The 17,039-nt window shown below is 39.9% G+C and overlaps 1 protein-coding gene across 3 annotated transcripts in view; it reads left to right on the plus strand.

Annotated features, from left to right (window-relative positions):
• Window positions 1-6,891, plus strand: part of RHOT1 (ras homolog family member T1) — a 40,494-nt gene extending 33,603 nt beyond the window's left edge. For 2 of the 3 annotated variants that reach the window (XM_060763957.2, XM_060763958.2), the window contains one exon: window positions 5,730-6,891. In XM_060763957.2, coding sequence (XP_060619940.1) covers window positions 5,730-5,847 — 118 coding nt within the window. In that variant the 3' untranslated portion in view covers window positions 5,848-6,891. Of the gene's footprint in view, window positions 1-2,842; window positions 2,987-5,729 lie in introns of all 3 variants that reach the window. The other variant, XM_060763959.2, reaches the window with a different exon arrangement.
• The last annotated feature ends 10,148 nt before the right edge of the window (window positions 6,892-17,039 follow it).

Below are 17,039 nucleotides of genomic sequence, written 5' to 3' on the forward strand. Positions count from 1 at the left end.
TGTTGCTTACTATACATGTGGCTAATTTGGTGGCTTAATTGCAAATTAATGGTGCTGTTTAAAATGTTCCCCATTGAAAGAATTAAGCAATTTTGGAGTCTTGCTGTAAATCTTGCTTCTATTTCGTTTTTATTAACACCTCTGAAATGTTGATAAGGACCGAACAGTGCATTAAATTGCTTTTTATGCTTTCTATATGTTTCTGCCTTGTATCGAATGGTGGGAGATCCACATGCAAAACTAATAGTTATGCTCAAGTAACATTTTTGTTTCTGTGTAACTGGTCTTATTCATTCTTGTAACTGGTTGCAAAATAACAAATGACTAAAAGCTGAAGGAATAAAAGTAGAACTTAGCTCAAAGTTTCTTTCCAAAGCAGAGCTGTCTGTGTTTTACTTGGAAAACACATCTTGCATTTATTAACATACAATACTTTGTGTTGAAAAAAAGATCCAAAATCTTGATAAACCTTTGTGCATCTGCTCATTAAAACATTCAGAACAGACTGATACTTTACTTATATCATCTAAGAGTTCTTACTGCTTGATAAAATTGTATTATCCTCAAATTTGAAAAAAAAAATCCTACTAAATTCTGCATAGGTTCAAATCATTCTTTGTGAATCAGAAAACAGTACTCATATTGCTTTACATCTCCCCTTTGGCTTTCCCCCCACAAAGACTATACACTGGTTATTTTATGGTGTTTAAATATATTCCTTCACAGTGTTTTCTTCAGGCAGTTCAAATGCATATTTGCATTGACATGTTGGACAGCAGTTAGCCTTAGGCAGGCATTGCTTGCCTGGTTTGATGCAATAGGGAAATAGTGATGGGCCTGGTACCCTATCCCATCATCTCTTCCCATGTAGAGATCAAGAGCTTTGAAGAGGAAATGATTTTTTTCTGTGAAAATTGTTCACAATATCAAAGATGCTGCAAAATCGGAAGTCTTGCCCTTCTCTTTTTCAGACTTGTCAGTTTCTAAGTTAGGAAAACAACAATGGATGGCTCAGTTCTTCCACATTGATTCAAACCCTACATGTGCTTCTTTTTTCGTGTCTAATTCTATAATCTATTAATTTTTGGATTATCCCATTAGGGACCCGGTTCACAAAAGTGCAAAACAAAGCTTGGGACTAAAATTTAAACTAAAGGCCCTTCCACACAGCCCTATATTGCAGAATATCAAGGCAGAAAATCCTACAATATCCGAGTGTGGACTCAGATAACCCAGTTCAAAGCAGATATTGTGGGATTTTCTGCCTTGATATTCTGGGATATAGGGCTGTGTGGAAGGGCCCTAAGTGCCCTTCTACACTGCCATATAATTCAGATTATCAAATCAAATAATCCACATCTGCTTTGAACTGGATTATGTGACTACACTGCCAGATAATCCAGTTCAAAACAGAAAATCAGGATTTTATATGGCAGTGTAGAAGGGGCCTAAGTAATAGAGAAGATGGTTAAATGTCCTTCATAATCTAAAAATATTCTCCTGGTTATTTGTTTTTATTTATTGTGTTATAAGTTGAGGGTACAGTTAAAATGCTTTAAAAAACACAGAAACATCTTCCTGGCACAATGTCCCTTTAAACAGATTCCTTATTACATTTTGTGAAGAAATACATATAAGAGAAGCAAGACCATATCCCTTTAAGTATCTTTAGGTGCTTTTTCAAAAACTCAAGATATTAAAATATAAAGTGCTTTCTTTGTGAATAGAATTTAACCTTTTACAAGTTCTTGGGATATGAATACCTAAATATGCCACAGCTGTATTTGTACAATACACTAATCCATTGTTTTTAGCAGGGTGACCCTTTATGGCACACTGTCTCTGTCACACAACCCTGTATCTGCAAAGAGCTCAGAAGCTTCCCCCCTGCATTTGGTAATCTGTTATGTGTTGGGTCCTCCAGACTGCTCAGTGTTATTTTTAAACAAGATTGCTTCATATTGTGATTTTTGTAGTCAGAGTGTTGGTCATTTTTTAAAAAGAACCTGGAAAACAGTGTGCTTCAAACACATTTATTTTAGAGCAAAATGATAGGTTTAAAAGGGAGCACAGGGTCCTAGGGCTGATGCTTGCTTTATAATGCTGTAGGGGTCATATAACAACCCCTGTCTCCCTGCTGATGCCTTACAACATAATGTTTTCTAAGAACTAAAAGAGCAGTCAAGTATCCCATCAAATACGCCTTCATTTGCCTATGCATTAAAAATCAGTGTTGGCTAATACAATATTCTCATTGTAAATTCAACACAGTACTTCCTTTTTGTATTCACAAAAATATATTTCATTACAGACACAATTTTAAAACACTGTGGACTAAAGAAGAGTTTTAAGGGGAAAATCCTCCTTAAATTTACAGTGTAAATTAGTTTGAGAAAGTATTTCACGTTATGTTTAACAAGACAACCTGAGAAGATAAATTGCCATGTCACGTCACCAGTATTCAAGACTTTATTTAGACTACATCTGCACACCGTTTGAATCCATCAATAATTTACATCTACTCTTTTATTAAATAGCTGTTCAGCAGTGGAACTCTCTGCCTTGGAGTGTGGTGGAGGCTCCTCCTTGGGAGGCTTTTAAACAGAGACTGGATGGCATCTATTGGGAGTGCTTTGATTGTGCTTTTCCTGCATGGCAGGGGGTTGGACTGGATGGCTCATGTGGTCTCTTCCAACCCTATGATTCTATTATTAACCTTCGCACAAGAGCAATTACTTTCCTATTAAAAAGAGATGGATATCTATTATAAGCTGTGTTGGTATGTAACATGTTGTTTTGAGCAATGCTATGAACTGCCAACTATGTGCATGTGTGTAAAAAGGTTAAGAACCCATATAGATGAGTTGGGTGCCATTCTGTTATCGGATGGGGAGAGCAGTGTTGTTCACCAAGTACACGCCGTCCGCTCTGTTGAAGAGTCCATCTTCATGGAGTCATCTCTTGATCCACAGTTACTTGAACACAGGTAACAGGGTTCTGACCCAGTCTTTCCCTAGAGGAAACCCCCAACAAATGCCTTGCTTTTCAAGACCTGGCAAATACTAACTCATACTAGACATTTGTTTTTAATCTGTTTCAAGAATATGTCAAACAAAAATAACAATATGAAGATCCATTGCAGGTGTATTTTTTTATACCTAGCTTCACAGGTTTCCTGACTATAAACTTACAAAGCCATTGACGTTGCATGGCTTGTAAGAATGATTTATTTCGTGTTGCCTGTAAAATAACAATCTGTTTGTGACAGCCTGTAACTATGATCAATCATTTTACCCAGGCCGATCTCCGAACTCCAGCCCGTAGGAATCCTGCCACTCATCCTGTTTTTGTTCCACTATTTAAATCCCTTTCTTGGGTGGGTTACTGGGCTTCAGACTGACCCCTTTAAATGTGGCTGCATTGGTCATTTAGTTTTTGGTATGCAGGACTTGACTGTAATTCAGGGAGCCAAAGACATGTTTAACGCAAGAATAGATTTATTAACACAACAGAAAAATGAATTAAATGGTAATATTCTTTAGCCAAAGCTTCTTCAAGTGGGTGTTGGAGGTTGCAAAAATTGACCAAAAGGCCTATGGACAAAGAGGAAGAATTGGGCTGCTCACTGGGAAAAGGGGAAAGTGGTACATTAGAACTTAGAAAGAGAAGGGATTGGTGCATTTGTACACCAGTTTTATATACCTATACATAGTCGTGTAAATATTTCTCAAGTGGAAAGGATGGTGAGTGAAAAAAGTTGAAGAGGTCCATAGCTAGTTCTGCCTCTATCAGCTGTCCATGTGAGATCAGTACCCTCTCAGCTTCAAGCCCTGTCTGAACCTTCTCAGAGGCAAGCGTCTACCTTTTGATCCATTCTGTCCCCCCGCAGCTCCCTTCACAGCCTTGATTGGTTTGCTAGAAGCCATGTCTGCCCAACATGGCCTTCAATGGCACAATCCCTGTGTTTCTGAAGGAACCTGGCAGTTCCTTAACTTGTACTTCACATTTTGCTCTGCTTGAAGTGTGAATATGTACAGGTTCTTTGTGTCCTGTACCTTTGTAGTCATCCCATTAGTTCTAATTTGGATTTGAAAGTATCTTGGCTGGAGAATTCTTTCTAGTCTTCAGTGCTATGGCACATCGTAATTCTGTTCAGGAACACTCAGTTTGAGAACCAGTGTGCCATGACTTAAGGTCATTACAATAACCTTGGCATGAAAATGTTTTGTGTTATCAGATTATGGTAAGGCACATGTGATCTGGCTGAGCATGTTCACAAATGTGTGGGGAGATTTGGGCCACTGGTGTTATGTCTTGTCAAGCTTGCTATGGCTTTCTTTCATCCACCATTCTCATGCTGTTCTGTCCCATTGTGTTTCTTTTTGCTAATATCAGTGCCTGTTTTACTAACATTTAAACCTACATAACAGATTTAGTTTAATGGCGTGAATGATTAAATATTACACATAGGCCCTGCCATCGGACTTAAGCTTCATGTCAAAGGTGCAGACATGAAGAAGTACTTATGGGCACACCTGCCATTCTGTCTAGGACAGGGGAAGGGAAACGGCCACCTTGTAGGTGTCGTTGAACTCCAACTCCCATCAGGCCATCAACGTTGGTAGTCAGGGATGGAGGGCCACTGCTTCCCCAGCCTTCTAGGAACTGAACAGTGGTTAGTCTATTTTCTCTCTAGTCTTCTGTCCCCGTCCCCCCCTAAAGGTCTGCTATTAATATATTTAAATCAGTAGTTTACATCAGGGTTAAAACATGTTGACATAAAATTCCAGTAAGTCCCAAGCGGTGCAGTATTCAGTCTAGATGATATGGGAGGTCAGTCATTTTCTAGCTATGCTCTATGCCATTATAAAGATCATAGGGACTGTGTGGAGGCCATCTAGAAGCACTGCTTCTCCTTACTCACCATATCTATTTTTATAACATTGATGATAAAAAGGCATGGACAAATTTTAATTAGTAATGTAGAAACATCCATATTAGTTAGGCGCATGGGTTGTAAAGATGTGGATGAGGGAAGGATGGTGCTAGCGCTTAGGAGACATAAAATGCCAATGGCCAGCCTTGAGTGTGTGTTCTTCAAATACGACTAAGACATTTGTCACCATAGTACTGTTCTTGTTCATGGGAAAATATTACACACATCAGTTCACAGTGGAATGAACATTGAGGAATGACCACTGTTTCACAATGTTGAGAGGTTGAAACACAATGTTGAAACACAGACATATCTAAAGCACAAGGCCTTAAAAGTTATCCTACTAATAATTCAGCAATTCTGTTACAGCTTTCTGCAGCAAAGTTATTTATGCAGTCTAATCCCAGCCAACAAAGAGTGATAGTGTGAGATGGTTTAAACCTGTGGGTCCCCAGATGTTTTGGCCTTCAACTCCCAGAAATGCAAACAGCTGATAAACTGACTGGGATTTCTGCGAGTTGTAGGCCAAAACACCTGGGGACCCATAGGTTGAGAACCACTGGTTTAAACAATTTCTTTGAAATTGGTTGACCAAGTAACCAAGTAAATACACCAGTGCTCTCAACAGTTACTGCAAAAAGGCCATTTGCCAAGAAATAATTGAGCTTCTCCAACTGGCTTAAAACTGACAGGTGCAGTAGTTTCCCAAGAGCAAGTGTGTACATTGTGTGTGTGTTGGATGTTACCATTCAGAGGTTATTTCATTTTCTTTTAAATGCTCTTTGTATTGCAGGCACGTGACGCAAGCTGACCTCAAGAGCTCTACCTTTTGGCTTCGAGCAAGTTTTGGTGCTACAGTCTTTGCTGTTTTGGGCTTCGCCATGTACAGAGCATTACTAAAGCAGCGATGATCTGGAGGAAAGCACCTTTCTTGGGAAGGGAGGGACCTACCAAAAGGGGGCGGGGGGAACTTTTATGTACATTCTAAATCTGCTAGAAATATTTATATATGCGAGTTACTTTATTTGTAATCCATGGATAAGATTATTTTAAATGATAGTTCTAAACTTGCAGAATGCATAGCTTCCGGAAAAGAGATTTTGCATTACAGTGGCTACCATTGGCTATATTTGTAAGGCCAAAAGGGAATTATTGTAAAATAACTTGTACATATTAAGGCAGTGAGGCATAGTGTCCCCCTAGAATAGCCGAAGTCCCGTTGTTATGGAGTGAGAGAGTGTAATTAGAATTTATTTTCAGCAATGTAGGTTCAAGTCCAGGATCACTCTTCCTTTATTTATTTATTTCACTGGCATCTGAACTTCTCTTTTTGAGAACTCTGTATGGGGGTTGGGGAGGAAGGACTCTTCTACTTTTTTAAAAAATAATTGCTCATTAACCCACTAGTTGTAATTTACAAAAGTATTCTACTGTGGCCTATTTTCCCGGACTTGGACTTTTTTTCTCTGTGTGTGTCCTACATTGTATAGCTAAATGTGCCACAGCTCAAGGAGAAGCAGAGAAAGAATGGCTCAATTTTTCTTCACTGAGTAACAAGTACCACCAGCCACTTGTCAACATCTGGCGCAATGTGCCACTCAGTGGCTCTCTCATTTCCCAGTTGATGTTTTGTAGCCTTTTCCAGTCCATTGGGCAGTCAGTTTGTATAACTGTTTATAATTCACCAAAAGTGTTTGCTTCATCCCTTCACTTTTGCAAGTCCTTCTGAACACTGTGTATGAATAGAACTGAAATACTACACAGCGCTTTATTCTACTCTGTAGTAGACTAGTTGCATGGTTTGCACTGCATTCTAAACTTGACTGGAATTACCTGTCAGTGACAATTTTTCAAACCACACAAAACAAAGACAAGATTAAATGAAATTCCTCCTGTCAACCCTGTTTTTGCCATCACTGGCCTTTTCAAGTATTTCAATAAATAAGTGTACTGTGCTTTGTTTTCAATATTCATTCTTTGAGAGGCAATGTCAATCACATGTGAATTATTATTATTCCTGACCATATAATGTAGCTCTAAGATGCAATATGGGGACAGGGGAGGCACCTGACATTTGAAAATGGGACTATATTAATTTCCTAGTTAAAATCTAGTTGAGTTCAAAATCTCAATGGTTGGATTTGACTTATCTTGCCTTGGAAAGCCCTGAGCCTTAACATGGGAAAAGAAGGAGCACAGAGCTGCTTATAGTCCTAAGACACTTAGTAACCATCAAGCTGCTCTACGTACTTATGCAGTCCCCACAACTCTTCATGAACAAATATCTGTTTTAGCCGTCCCATGTGATAGTGGCAGAGTGAGTGGTTACAGCTTTCTAGCACTCCAAATTCATAGTGTTAAATAGGTAGAAAAAGCAGTCACAAAGTAAGACCTCATCATTTGTCATTGCCTTTTGAATGTCATATAGTTTAAGTTCCATAGCTACAAAAGAAGTAAATTGTCATTATAAAGCTATTGGGTGAGGCTTTTTTTACTGCTGCTTCTCCCCACTGAAAAAGTGGATATCCCCAGGATCGACTGAAGTGTAACCAGTAGAGAATCACCACTGAATGCGCTTACTTCAGGTTGCGGAAAGGACTGAGCAGCTTCTGTGCATATTGGGAGCTAAAATGTAGCCATGGAGGACAAGTGTATTCCAAGTAGACTGGAATGTACTTAGTCCTAATCTTTTTTTATACTGGTTTTAAACCATCTCATTGGATGTGCTGCAATAGCAGATTCCCAGATTCGTTTAGTGTTTGTTTCCACATTTTATTTTTTCAGTTATTTAATATTTAATGTTTATTTTACTTAAGTGATATTTGTCTTTACTGTTCTAATGTAGCACAAAATCATATGTAAAATCATGTTATGTATTTTTGACATTAGTATTGAAATCTGAAATATATACAGAAAATCTATTAATATTGAAATCTGAAATATATACAGAAAGTCTACTTGGAATACAATGTATGACTCATTTTTGGTGAAAATAAGACCAGTTGGACACATGAAGTTCTAATAACCTTGTCTGCACTACGGTTAACCTCCCAAACATAAATGGTGCCTCTTGTTTAAAGTCAGTTTTTGACCAGGTTGTGGTAGAAATGGCCATTGGAAGGCCACCAAAACAGATGGAGACCACATGGTGCTCCCTCCAGCTCAGAAAGTTGGGCAAGATAGTTTTGGAGGTTCATGTTACAGAATGTGTTCGGTTCTGATAGATTTGTTTAAGAAAGCTTCTGTAGCTCAGGTTGCATCTGGTCTTCCCACACACCAGCTGTTAGCAGTGCTGTGAGACTTGGAAGCTGGTATTCAGGAAACATAAACCACCGGTTAAGAGCTTGAGCTTAGCCTGGATTTCTACACCATTACCATAATTACCAGGAAGATGCTGATTATAGAGCTGCTCTTTGGAGAAGTCACTTTTGTAGTTTGCAGGCATTCCTTTTAATTTTTTGGCATTTTTTTCATAATAATAATGATTGTGGTAAATGTAGAGTTACAAGAAGGGCCACAGAATCCCTGAGGCTGGCATTGTAAAGAAAGTAGTAATTACAGAAAAATAAATGGTGCCAAACTCAAGCAATAATGATTCTAGTTGGGTTTCGTAATTAAATATTGTCGTATTAAACAACATGAATACATACACAATAAATGTGAGTGTGTATTTAAAAATCTGTCTATTACACTGTTTGATTATACAAATTGGACAGCAGTGAATGTGAATGCATATATGAGAATGTATAGGTGCACCCCTTGTGGCGCGGCAGGCTAAACCACTAAGCAGCTGAACTTGCTGACTGAAAGGTCGGCAGTTGGAATCCAGGAAGCAGGGTGAGCTCTCACTCTTAGCCCCAGTTTCTGCCAATCTAGCAGTTCGAAAACATGCAAATGTGAGTAGATCAATAGGTACCTCTTCAGTAGGAAGGTAACGGCACTTCATGCAGTCATGACGGCCCCATGACCTTGGAGGCGTCTATGGACCATGCTGGCTCTTTGGCTTAGAAATTGAGATGAGCACTACCCCCCCTCCCCGAGTAGGACACGACTAGACTTAATGTCAAGGGGAAACCTTTACCTTATAGGCACCAGGTGAATGCTAGTAATGGAAGGCAAACAGCACTAGACCATAAAAGGGGGGGGGGGGCATCAAATTGAGAAAGTTATAAGCAAGAAATACCACGATCTGTCCCCAGCCTGCTACACAAAAAGCTTTAAACGGGATGCTTCAGCTTTGATTTAAACTAAGCTTAATGGGACTGTCAACTGAAAATTACAGGCTGAAATTCTGGGGTCTGATTAATCTGACATTGGCCTCATGTCAGTTTTCTAGCGAGTTTCAATCGCTCTCATATGTTGTTGTGAAAAGTTCATACAAGTATATGGCACTTTTGAAGGGTGTACATGTTACACTTGACCACTATATAAAAATAGACTACTTGGTTGCCTTTGCTACATCAATTTTTAGGGGAAATGAGAAAAAATAGAGATGTTAGGATAGGTTATCCCCATCAGGTGTTCTATTTTTCCTTTTTTTAAATCTGCCAATTTTTTATCTTTATGCCTAACACATGTTTTCAATTTTGTATGCTATCTGCTGACTTTACTTTCAACAAGAACCCAGGAAAGGAAGCAGATTGCCATGGCAATGTATGAAAATAGCTTCCTCTATCACCTGATTGCTATATTTGGCGTTGCCAGATGGGAACATAGTAGCTGATCAGTACTTAGAAAATCACAGAGACCTGCGTGTTCTGCTTATTTAGCTACCTGCTTGGCAGATTAGATTTTCAACCACTGATTCTGTTGTGTCTTTTCTCAGCCTTACTCCATTTGACCTAACATGGCCAATGACTTGGAATTAAGCCATTAAGCAATCCAGACTGACAAAGTTTTGGAACACAATACACCAGACATCACAATTTGTGGAAAAGAAAAAAGTTTGGATTATTGATGTCACCATACCACCTGACAGTCATATTAAGGGGAAAAAACAGAAAAAACTCAACCGTTATTAGGACCTCAAAATTGAACTGCAAAGGCTCTGGCATAAATCAGTACAGGTGGTCCCAATGGTAATTGGCACACTGGGTGCCATGCCAAAAGATCTCAGCTGGCATTTGGAAACAATAAACATTGACAAAATCACGATCTGTCAACTGCAAAAGGCTACCTTACTTGGATCTGCACGCATCATTCAAAAATACATCACACAGTCCTAGATGCTTGGGAACTTGTGATTTTCTGATACGAACTTGTGATTTTCTGATACGAAATCCAGCATATAGATCTGATTTGCTGTGACATACTGTGTTTTTGTGCCAGTGAAATAACAACAACAAAGGCTGACACAAACAAGTCAAGGTGGTCCGAGTGGTGATCGGCACACTGGGAGCAGTGCTTAAAGACTTTGACCTGCACTTAAACACAATTGGCACTGACAAAATTGCCATGCTCAGCTGCAAAAGGCCACCCTACTGGGATCTGCACACATTATTTGCCGATACATCACACAGTCCTAGACACTTGGGAAGTGTCCAACATGTGATCCAATACAACAGCCAGCAGAGTGACCTTGTTTGCTGTGGACTCAGCTTGTGTTTCAAATAATAATAATAATAATAATAATAATAATAATAATTGGTGAATCTTACGAAGCCCCTTTAGCAAGCTCATTTCCGAAGCCCCTTTAACAGGAAAAAAGTGTGCCTTAGATTTGATGAAATACTGTAAACACTTGGAGCATGATCTTGACTTGCGTTTTTGACACAAAAAAAAGTATAATTAAAACTTGAAACAAGACTTGATAATAGAAAACATAAATTAAAGAGACCATTAAAAGCATTTTGATGTTGTTAAAACACATCGCTATACAAAAATATATCAAGTTAAATGTCTAAACTTTTGGAAGGTGACCAAAGGCCTATCAGAATTTTTGAAAATCTCTTACCCTTTCAGCAAGGAGGCAGCCAATCTCAGCTACCTCTGAGCATTCACAAGACTTAGAGTGGTCATTGCAAACCTTAGAAGACCATTTGTGCCCACGGTGCCCTAGGAAACAAAGCAACAATCCTTTGTGGGAAAACTATATATATTTTCCACTTTGGATTTTTATTATTCTGATTACTCTCATTCTGTCCCTTGTGTATGCCTGCTGTTGCATCTCATTTTTTCCACAGAATGCAGCTGTCTTGAAAGAAGAAGAGGGAAGGGTGTTTTATCCTGTCCTGTTGTACTTGAGTAGTTCTTCAGTGACATGCAAAAGTGCCAGGGGGTGGGATGGGAGCAGGCAAAGTTTCCAGAGTTAAGCAGCAGGCTCTTGCACTCAAAAATGTCATTGATGTTCAGGAAGTGTCTATGCTGTAATTACAAGCGAACAATTTGTGAAATGCGCAATATTAATAAAGCTTGAAATAAAGTTTTAAAACAGAAATAATTTATGGTAGTAGCAGCCGGTTGCCACCAAGGGGCAGTGCAGTTTGAAGACATTTTTGAGTTCTTTTGGCTTCTGTTTAGGTCCTGTGGCTTTGTGTAATGATAATAACGGCTGTTTTAAAATGATGGACCCAATTTCAAAATAGCATATTTTGTGATGGCAACATGCTACCATGTCACAAAAAGTAACAAAACATTTCTATTTCGCCCTTCTCACCCTGCGGGGGACTCAGAGCAGAACACAACATAAATACGGCAAACATTCAATGCTTGGACATAAAACCATAAATATATTGTTGTTGTTCATTCGTTCAGTCGTCTCCGACTCTTCGTGATCTCATGGACCAGCCCACGCCAGAGCTCCCTGTCGGCCGTCACCACCTCCAGCTCCTTCAAAGTCAGTCCAGTCACTTCAAGGATGCCATCCATCCATCTTGCCCTTGGTCGACCCCTCTTCCTTTTACCTTCCACTTTCCCCAGCATAATTGTCTTCTCTAAGCTTTGCTGTCTCCTCATGATGTGACCAAAGTACTTCGACTTTGTCTCTGGTATCCTTCCCTCCAGTGAGCAGTCAGGCTTATATCCACTTTAAAATCAGTTGCTTAAAACCATCTCAAGGCACCATTCTATTATTGCCTCATTGCACTGCCCCAAAGGCTTGGTCCCACAGCCAGGTCTTTACTATTCTTCTGAAGGACAGGAGGGAGGGGGCTGATCTAATCTTGCCAGGAAGGGAGTTCCATGACCAGAGGGCAATCACCGAGAAGGCCCTGTCTCTTGTTCGGTCTTGTGGGGTTGCCATCACTGATGCCATGGGCTATTTCTGTGCTGGGAGAGGCATCTAGTGCCAATCCTTTGAAATTCTGTGCCCCATCCTTTCAAGTGGTAAGGGTTTCCATTCAGGGGCTGTTCATGGTTACGGAGATACAGCAATTTCAAATCAGCTCCATTGTTTTGAAAAACTCTGTATTATTTGCAGTCTGATTTAATACCATGTGTAGTGTTCTCATACTACTTTCAATTACTTCTTTTTTAAAAAATTATTTCATCAGCGGTAAGCTTTTCATCAAGAGAATAGCTTTCTTTGGTCCAGGCAATCTCATCATGCATACTTGAAGCAAAATGAGCCTCCAGCCGCAGACAGGAAAATGCATGGATAAGCATCTTCTGTCACAGAGCTGTCCTGCCACCAGTTTGCCCATCCGCCCTCCTTCTTTTGGTAGCAAGTCATAGTGGCCTCTCAGATGTTATTGGACAACAACTCCCATTAGCTGTTGTCCAGAACAGCCAATGAAGGAGGATATTGGGAGTTGCAGTCCAGTGACATAGAGAGCCTCAGTCAATCACTGTGTTAGAGGTACCATTCATACCACAATTGGTTCTAGGTGATTTACAAGTGAGCCAAGCTGGGAATATTTCTTTTCAAACCTTTGAAGTACTTGACTTTGATTGGATCCAACTCATGGCTTTGAAAATGATTTGAAATAAATCCAAGCTCCCCACCCTACAATTTGTTTTCATGTATTTAGTCTGCATAGTAGAGTCCCTGTCATCTGATATTTTAAAATTATAATGCGTCCTCAGCTCAAGATCTAATCCAGGGTTTTTCTACAAGAGTCCCTTGAGAGGTTAGGGTTCTATGAAAGATTGCTAGGGGTTCTTTGAGATACTGCGATTGGGAAATAATAAACTTTTTGCAGCTGTGGTTTATTTATGTATTTACTCTATTTATACCCTGCCTTTTTATACCCCGAAGGGGACTCAAGGCGACTTCCATAGAGGCAAGTATTCAATGCCTTAAATGACATATGATTTAAAAAAATGAAATTAGATCAACAAAATTTTAAAAAATATTAAACATTTAAAAACATTACATTCCATATTAAAATCACCCCATCCATAGTTGTAGTCCAAGCCACTCCATAGTCATTCCAGATCTGTTAATTGCATTGCACTATTCTCTGAAAGCCTGGTCCCACAGCCAAGTTTTTCCTTTCCTCTGAAGGCTAGGAGGGAGCGGGCTGGTCTGATGTCTCTGGTGAGAGAGTTCCACAGCTGAGGGGCCACCATTGAGAAGGCCCTGTCTCTCGTTCTCACCAGTCACACCTGTGAAGGAGGCGGGCCTGAGAGCAGGGCCTCCCCGGGCGATCTTAATCTCCGAGATGGTTCACAGGGGAAGATACATTGAGACAGGTAAGCTGGGCCACAATAGTTTAGGACTTTATAGGCTAAACCCAGCACTTTGAATTGTGCTCAGTAGCAGACTGGCAGCTAGTGGAGCTGACGAAACAGGGGTGTTGTATGTTCCCCGTACATTGCTCTGGTGAGCAATCTGGCTGCCACCCATTGGACCATTTGGAGCTTCCGAGCAGTCTTCAAAAGCAATCCTTTGCAGTTCAATGTATGGGTTCTCTTAGAGCTGATAATTACTTAAGGATCCCTCCACATTTGAGAAAGGCTGGATTAACCAACATTTCCCTTAAAATGTGATGACTGGGGTTTCTCCTCTACACAAGGTTCCATTCAGTTTGCACATCTAGAATTGCTGCCCCATCCTTTACTATTTCCATTACTTCATTTTGCTGTATTATAAATTGCTGCAGAGGTAGGGGTGTGCCTGTGAAGAAATCTCCTACTAAATCAACCCTGTTTCTCACACGCCTATGCAAATCCCACCAATCAATGGGCAAAGCCATATTCAAGCAATGTCACGCTGCATTGGATTATTCTTATTATTTTAAGTTGTGCCGCATCCGTTTTTTCCTCTCAGTTCGTTGCGGCTGCTGTTTCAATTAATGAGGCCACTTGAAGAAGGGTGGGAAATTAATTTTGGAGTTGAATTAAAACCGAGACTGAGCAAAGGAAGACAATTTTTAACAGCAAGTTGTCCTTCACAAGGAGGAAAGAAGGCCAATCCATTAAACTTGACATGGAATTTGGATTCCTTTTGAAAAAGGGGGAGCCGAGCAGACATATTACGAACCATCAAAATGTACAGGCACCTGCATTGGTCCAAATAGGGGGGAAATTGAACAGCAATAGTAACATACTCATTTATTTTATGTTTGTAGGCTGGACCCAGCAAATAACCCCACAGAGTAGTGAAGGAGCTTTGAGACTCAACAACATTTTTTGGTAAGAGGACAGAAAAAGGAGGAAATAACATTACTTAGCATGTTGCAATGGATGTCTGAAATTTGCAATGATTTTATAGTGGGACAAAAAGGGAGGACCTTGAGACCAGGACTGGAAAACCTCTAACCTTCTAGGAGCTGATGTACACAGTTGATGTTTTATAGTTTTTAACTTTGAATATGTTTTAATTGTTTTTAACTGGGAGTTTAAAAAAATACTGTTTATATTTAATCCTGCTTTAATGTTTTAATATTTGCATATTTTAAATTGCATGCTGATGATTATATGTTAAGCCACTTTGAGTCTTCTGCAGAAGAGATAAAGTGGGGTATAAATAAAGACAATTGTAATAATAATAATAATAATAATAATAATTTAATCCCCATTAGCATGGTCACTGGACAAGTGTAATAAAAGCAGTGGAGGGCTAAAGGTTTTTCCTCCGTGGATTAGACCAGTGGTTCTCAACCTGTGGGTCCTCAGGTGTTTTGGCCTCCAACTCCCAGAAATCCCAGCCAGTTTATCAGCTCTTAGGATTTCTGGGAGAAGGCCAAAACATCTGGGAACCCACATGTTGAGAACTACTGGATTAGACCATGCTTGCTGCAGAAGGATCTCAGGCTGCAGCAAGAAAAATGATAGTTATTCCTCCTATGAAAACAGATAGTGCCATGCTCTTTTGGTTGGTTGTCTAGCTTGGAGTATTACCAGGTTGAACCATCCCAGAGTGGATTGCTCTTCAATCAATCAATACTAGCTATCCAATGTGACTTCTGTATCTAGTCCATTAATGTTAATGTCCCACTTGACTAACAGAAGTGCTTATCGGGTTTTTATTTAAAATAACTCCACATTCACCGAGGATAGGAACACAGGGCCCTTGTGAATGTGGAAAACTGTGAATAAAGACATTTTTGAACATGAGAAAATGCCTTTCTAGGAATTTCTACATCCTCCAACATGACTCTGTGGTCAACTTCTGCTAGAAGCTGACCATAGACTCACATTAGAGGACTTAAGAGATTCTCAGAGAGGTATTTCAGCATGACTAGAAGAAGCAGACTATAGGGTCACATTGGAGAATCTAGAGATTGCTAGAGAGAAGATTTTAAATCTTAAAAATGTAGAGGAATGACATTAAAATACATGCTTCCCTTCAAAAGGTATCTCAGTTATATGCAATAATGTTCCAGAGTAACATAAGTCAGTAACCTACGGATGTGAGAGCTGGACCTTAGGGAAGGCTGAGCGAAGGAAGATAGATGCTTTTGAGCTGTGGTATTGGAGGAAAGTGCTGAGAGTGCCTTGTACTGCGAGAAGATCCAACCAGTCCATCCTCCAGGAAATAAAGCCCGACTGCTCATTGGAGGGAAGGATACTAGAGACAAAGTTGAAGTACTTTGGCCACATCATGAGGAAACAGCAAAGCCTAGAGAAGACAATTATGCTGGGAAAGTGGAAGGCAAAAGGAAGAGGGGCCGACCAAGGGCAAGATGGATGGATGGCATCCTTGAAGTGACTGGACTGACCTTGAAGGAGCTGGGGGTGGTGACGGCCGACAGGGAGTTCTTGGGTGGGCTGGTCCATGAGGTCACAAAGAGTCGGAGACAACTGAACGAATGAACAACAACAAACATAAGTTATAAAATAAAAACACGAAAGGAGCTAAAATAACCACATTAGTTGGTAGTCTCTATAAAAGCTGACCAAACGTCCAAATATGGTGGAGGCTCCATCTTTGGAGGCTTTTAAACAGAAGCTGGATGGCCATCTGTTGGGGTGCTTTGAATTCTATTTTCCTGCTTCTTGACAAGGGGTTGGTCTCTTCCAACTCTATGATTCCAGGTCCATTTATAAATTTCAGCTATACTTTCAGATCTTGCAAACATTATTAGATGTTCTATCCATTTGATCATAGATGGGGAAATATGATTTTTTTCAGTAACAAAATAGCAACTAAAAGAGCACCAAAATCTACTTTTAGCTATAATTTCCAAGATACAGGTAAATAATTCAAAGGAACATGCTCATCCCTGACATTCCAAAACCAAATTTACTTCTGTGATTACTTCTTTCCAAAATGTAGTTCCTCCAAAACATATTCACTGGGGTTAGAGCAGGCATGGGGAACCTTCGGCCCTCCAGGTGTGGTGGACTTCAACTCCCACAATTCCTTGAGGCCAAGGTAAGCCTTTGGGGCGAATGCCGAGCCTCAAGGAATTGTGGGAGTTGAAGTCCACCACACCTGGAGGGCCGAAGGTTCCTGACCCCTGGGTTAGAGGCATAGGACACTTATTCAAGTAAAGTTAAGGAAGTATTAGCAGTATTGTATCTCCCAAAATTCGCTGACTTTTCCTGTCTTGAATAGATATGATAACCCATTTTTGTGAAAGAGCAATTTCTGTTGTCTACGGTGTACTGTAAATGCTCATGCATGTTTAGAACACAGACCCTAGAAACCTGGGTTTGCTTATTCACAGGTCAATGTAAGTACTGTTTCAATGTAAAAAAGAATTAGAAAATTGGTCAT

This window comes from Anolis sagrei, chromosome 2 (assembly GCF_037176765.1).
Source record: "Anolis sagrei isolate rAnoSag1 chromosome 2, rAnoSag1.mat, whole genome shotgun sequence".
NCBI lineage: Eukaryota > Metazoa > Chordata > Lepidosauria > Squamata > Dactyloidae > Anolis > Anolis sagrei.